This window comes from Haplochromis burtoni, unplaced genomic scaffold (genome assembly GCF_018398535.1).
Source record: "Haplochromis burtoni strain Fernald_Lab_line unplaced genomic scaffold, NCSU_Asbu1 Contig_2, whole genome shotgun sequence".
Lineage (NCBI taxonomy): Eukaryota > Metazoa > Chordata > Actinopteri > Cichliformes > Cichlidae > Haplochromis > Haplochromis burtoni.
Genome location: NW_024582363.1, coordinates 1,435,376 through 1,441,375, shown reverse-complemented (window position 1 = coordinate 1,441,375; position 6,000 = coordinate 1,435,376). Strand labels below are relative to the sequence as shown.

The 6,000-nt window shown below is 36.4% G+C and overlaps 1 protein-coding gene across 1 annotated transcript in view; it reads right to left on the bottom strand.

Annotated features, from left to right (window-relative positions):
* Positions 1–6,000, bottom strand: part of mctp2b (multiple C2 domains, transmembrane 2b) — a 43,183-nt gene that overhangs the window by 14,326 nt on the left and 22,857 nt on the right. The window contains exons 9-11 of the mRNA XM_014333710.2: positions 4,323–4,493; positions 1,411–1,541; positions 1,063–1,243 (exon numbers count right to left, since the gene is read on the bottom strand). Of these exons, the coding sequence (XP_014189196.1) occupies positions 1,063–1,243; positions 1,411–1,541; positions 4,323–4,493 (483 nt within the window). The remainder of the gene's footprint in view (positions 1–1,062; positions 1,244–1,410; positions 1,542–4,322; positions 4,494–6,000) is intronic.

The following is a 6,000-nucleotide window of genomic DNA, read 5'->3' as shown; positions in this document are numbered from 1 at the left end:
CTTTCTACGTAGCACTCATAATTCTTATTCTCATGTATATATCTCATGTATATCTCATGAACATATCTTTCTTTCTACATAGCACTTTAATTCTTATTGTTTGCACTGAAGCACCGCAGCAATTTCCTAATGTTGTAAACCTCAACATCTGGCAATAAACCCCATTCTGATTCTGATTCGAACCACCAACCTTCTGATTAGTGGTTGACCTGCTCTGCCACCTGAGCTACAGCCAGCTATTAGCTAATCATTCAGCAAGTACGGCATAAAATGCACCAAAATATTAGAATTAAATGCACATACTAGCCTAAATGTAAACTGTGGCATTAATACTTTTGTTTTAATTTGCTTCTGTATTACTTTACCTATATTAGTATCATTCCCCCAATGTAAAGACTTTTCCTATTTTAATATTTACATTATAATTTAGACATTTTAAAAAATGTAAACACATACAGTTACACTTGTGTATTATTTTCCACCTGTTTTCAAAATGTGTTGTTGGGCACTGAGCTCAGCTCTCTTAAAGAAATGTTATAAGAAAATATAGAAATAAATAGAAGGGGATAAGATGAAATGTATTCATAAATAAGTGATTCAATTACTTTTAAAACTGACAAAATAAAAAAGTAGCAGGTTTTTGCATGACATGAATGCTGGAACTTTTTTTATGAAATGATTTAAATTAAATCATTAATTATGTGTGTTTAACAGCACACCATTATATTTATTTTGTTACTAATGTATCAATATTTGATTTTTGTAGTTTCAGCACACTTTTACAATCACGTAGCAGCAGTACCAGCGTTCAGTCCTTCAGATAGATAAATATACACCTCAGGCAATTCAGGTCGGAGAAAAACAGCCAGATAGTTTTAAGGTGGCAAAAAGACAATACACAAACAACATCTTGTGGAGTTGATGCCAATGACAGCTGATGATATTCTGAGAGCAGAGAATAGGCTTGTTCAAAGTGAAAATGCATTTTAAAGTGTTTATATATTTAAACATGTTGGTGGTAGAGTGCAGTATAAATAGAAGTTAAACGGCAAAAATACTGACATAGTTGTCCAGCTGGTTCTGAAGTTCACGGGGTTCACTGAGTGGTGCGGCACAGAGGTCGGAGATGGAGACGCCACTGCACGTGGTCAGCGTAAGGAGGCAACACACGTGTCCTCCCCCATATTCCATTTCTAGCAATTGCCTTTGATCCAAAGGGATTTTTGACATGTTCACGCAACGCCTGTACACACACAAGTTCCACACATTTGGGCCAGATCAAACACACACACATAAAAAATATGCAAAGAGCTTTCATTTAAATAAATCAATCAATCCAGAAACCACTTTTTATTTTAATTAAAGGTCAAGCACACACAAATAAATACTGTAATAGCTGAACACACTCACTTCCCCAGGGATTCCGCAGCCTTTCGTCCTTCCTTGGATCGGAGCTCCACCTCCAGATATTCTGGACTGTTGAAAAACTGTTTGAAGGTGAACCTCTCTCTCCACTGAGGATTTGGCACTTTGCAGTGATCCTGAATCCAAAAAAAAAAAGAAAACTGTTTAAAAGTTGTTTTTAAAAATTCACAACAATTAACAATGACACTGAAATTCACTTTAAAGTGTGAAGAAACATCTTATATAAGTCAGCGTATTTGCAAAGTCTTCAAAACACAGACTTGACTGACGTGTTTGTAGATTTCCAGCTGGCCTTTATTTAAAATTCAAAAAAGTATCTGCATCATGTCCAGATGTTAACTTTAATTGTTTTTCTTTTCTAAACAGACTAGTTTTGGGGTTTAGCAGCTTCTGATAGACACATCAGAAATTTCCATCTCACATTAGGAGATGGACAGGAGAACAGATAATTACCGTCACTTTGCACCTGGATATAAGACAAGGAAAAGAAAATCAGCAATGCTGCTCGTTATCACGCTGCTTTGATGTGTAATGCATGATGTTGCACGATCGCGAAATAACCATCGATGACAGTACGCAGCCAACAGCGCATAAAAGTGAGCATCAGCGCCAGACATCATCCAGCTGCCAGGAGAGCTGGATGATGCAGCAGACACCGGCCATGTCATATTACACGCTGCAAAACCATTTTAGATCCCTTCTAGGCCCGTTTCTTTTTTCATGGCTTTGTGGTTTTTTCCCCCATGTGATCTATGGTCACATGAAAGATTATAGGGTTAGGCTTAACATTTGCACTACCAAAGGCATCTTTGTATTGCCTATTTTCCCCATTTTCCTTCGGGATTAATCAAGTATTCTGATTCCGATTCTGATAAACCCAGTATCAGTTAATGGAAACCAAAAATGCTCAATGAAATACTAAGTTTTACAAAGTGAGGTTACTTTGAACAATAATTATTTATTAGTTACCCTCATTTGCGTAAAGAGCAGCAAACAAAAGAAATGTAGACTGTCTCATTTGTTTTTTCCATGTACAATAATCCCAGACGACTGTGAGATCAGGGGGCACACCATCTGTTTCAGGACTCCATGTTTTTGTGGCTGAAGATAATTCTGACTCTGGCTGTATATTTGCGCTCATAGTCACGCTGCACAACAAATTCTGGACCAATCAAAAGTCTCCTTGATGGTATTCAGTCATGGATAAAATTCTGTCTGTACTTGCTAGGACTAAGGAGACCACTATTAATAACCAAGTCCTCAGACCCATCTGTGGAAAATCAAACCTATAAGAACCTCTGCCATGCATCTCTATTGCCTGCAGACACCCAGAGCCATCGCCGACCTTTCTCCAAAGGCAACTCCCTCCCAAATGCTCCAGGTTTGGAACATTTGTTACCTTCTTTTCTCCCCGGTCCTTGTTTTTCTGTACATTCCCAATTTGCTAGCCTTTGCTCATACATTGAACCAAGGAAAGTTTTCCATCAACACTTACTTCTGACAAGTACTTTCTAGTCTGCAAATGGGTTTAACAAGACCCCCCTGATCATTTTTTTGCTCTTTTCCTGGCACTGCTGGAAACTAGCCCTCAGTATTGCCTGGGTCTTTTTGCTTCTGCATAACAGCAGATATTTGAAATAACTTTGAAATATCTTAATGGCAGAAGATAACTGACCTGTCACTTGGATTTTGCACTAAAGCAAATGTGTGATGTTTTTAGATTCTAGCAATGTCATCTTTTTAGCTGTGCTGTCCCTCACCCCGTTTTACCCTGCCTCTGCAGATAATGACTTTAGTTAATCCCACATTTACGCTGCTATTCATAAGAATCGCCTTTAGGTGATTGTTTAATAATGCAGTGGGATTTACAAATGTTTCTAGATTTTATAAGTGAAAACTAGTCTGCCAGCATTTTATTTAACAGGAATGTTGGGAAAATTAAAATGTGATAATTCTGTTCATCACTAGACACACTATAAAATAACACTAAGACAAATGCTTTTTTGTTAAAGAGCCTAAGACCTTTGAAAAATATAAAATCTTCTGGAATATGCACCATAAACTATAAATCAATTTGAAATGCAAATCTGTTTACCGATTCAGCTATTACATCAATATTTGGATTTTTTTATGACTTTTGAAAGTCCATTTTCAGTGCAATGGCATTAACCTCATGTGGCCTTTCTGCAAATGTATATTTTAATAAAAGCACTTTAAAGTGATTTGGGCCTAATAATCCTATAGATTGAAGATACATTTTAAGCTGACATGAAAACAAGAACAAAGAATAACCAACCCCATGCATCTTTCAGAAAAAGATTACTAAGGCTTAACCTCCACATCTAGTCATATTTTAAATGATTATTTGAGCAAATGATTTCCTTAAGTTGAAAACAGAATAGACTTAAATTTAAGTACACATAATGCAGCTTGTTAGCATCATTTAGCTTGAAAATTCACTTTTCAAATTTCATTTGATTTTGTGGGTTTTAAATTAAGAAATAAGAAAGTGTCCAAGCCAAAGTAACTCATGTCATCATCAGGGGGCATTTTATCCAGAGCAAAGAGCAATATATAACAGTTGGAGTGTTACCTGAAACTAACATCAGATTGATTTATTTTCTTTTAGTTCTACGGGCACACCTATCGAGAATGACGTGGAATACTCACCCCCCCACCCCCAAAAAAAAGAGCAAAATGAAGAGAACAACAACTAAATAAATGAATAAATACAATATAAGTCACTGTGAATACTGGAAATCAGCTGAGGTTAGGCTAACATAAAAAATCTACACACTTTAAATTACAAAAAGGGAAAAAGGAACAGGGTTAGGAATCACAAAGACACATTAGGAAGAGGAAAAAATTAAGAGCAACAGTCTTCTGTTGAGATATACCTTGCTTTTGTATCGCTGCTCTCCCAGTTTGAAGAGAACGGAGAACTGACCTGCCTGACTGTCCACCGGCAGCTTCTTACCCTCAACCAGAGTCACCAACAAAACAGTTGTCCACAGCTGACTCTTCTTCAGCTCTTCTGACAAACTAATAGGCTGAGAATGCTTTCCAGCCTGCAAAAGTAGGGATACAAAAAAATAATAATAATAATGAGAGGAATGAGAGGTAATGCTTTAAATTTAAAAAAATAAATCAATACATTCAATTTCAGCTTTTTTTAAAGGATACAAAAAAATATTAAATTTAAAAAAAAAAAATCAAAATTCAGTTCCCTGCAGTTCCACCACCATGTTTGAGACATAACAATTGTCCATGGAAGACAGGTAAATGAAACATTCTCAGAGATTAGGTAAAGCCTTCATGTATAATTGGAAGCCATGTTTTAAGATAATTAGTTGAGTTTATATAGAGACACAGTGTACCCCTGAGATAACTTTAAGCCAGATTCAATCACTGCAGATCAAGCCAACTTTGTAATGACACATGCAGAAAACGCTTTTTTAATTAACAGCTGCACAGCATGCAGTTGGCAGACTACAAGAAGAATTTGAAGCACATGCACACAGTAGGTACATCTGTTCAACAATGAAAACAACTTCAAACTTATAGGCATGCAGACACAGTCAAAAGCTTTTCTAACTAATCCTGAGAATGTGCAATGTTGCCACGTGTATAGCTGTCTAATCTTGCGTAGCATCGCTTCATGCAGTACATAGAACGGACCTGCAGACAATAGCGTGGCAGACAAAAAAAAGCATGCATTCCCCAACTAAACTCTGTGAGTCAAATACCTCATCAGTGAGCAGGCAGAACACAACAGCCGGACTTGTTACTGGGAAATGCTGGTAAGCATCTGTGCTTTTTTATGATAATGGTCAAAGGTGATCACAGGATTTTATTTTTATTTTATTTACTTGGAACAATCCTATGGTTATCATCATAGGATAATAAGGTGCCATAATAAGTGTGACCTTGTTATGGGACTTCCACTATAGCCTGTCAGGTCTGGGCTAAAAATAAGAATTTAGGTTTATTTAATTTTTAATGCATATGTTGTACATTGAGTGAAAGCGACAGCGTACAAACTATATTCATTTTAGCTGGTCTGCTGCTATCAAGTTAACTGGGATCAGGAATCTTCTGTATTTGGGATCCTTTTATAATTATCACTGAAAATATTGACACAATTAATTTACCCTGATTTGTATATAGGTTAGTACCAAATAGGAATATGTCCAGTCAGTTAATTAAGGAAACACTGACTAACAACTACTGAAAGAGTTTAGTCTTCAAACCACTGAGTACATCTGTTAAATTTCTTCAAGATACTGTGCCCTGATTTGTGAAATAAAATGATTTGCTGCCCTCTTGTGGAATCAACTGAGGCACAGATAACTGCCAAAACTAAAGGAACTACTGTCAGAATTTTTGTTACATTACCTTTTGTTACCAATTTGAGCTGAATTAGAAAAATCCTGAAACCTGAACATGGTGTGAAAAAAAATTCACCAGACCAATGGGCCTCATTTGTTTTTCTCCTTTTTATATTTGGCAGATATCTGTATAATACTGATTAGAATGAAGGGTCCATAAAGTCTTTCCTATGTGTTCCAGCCACCA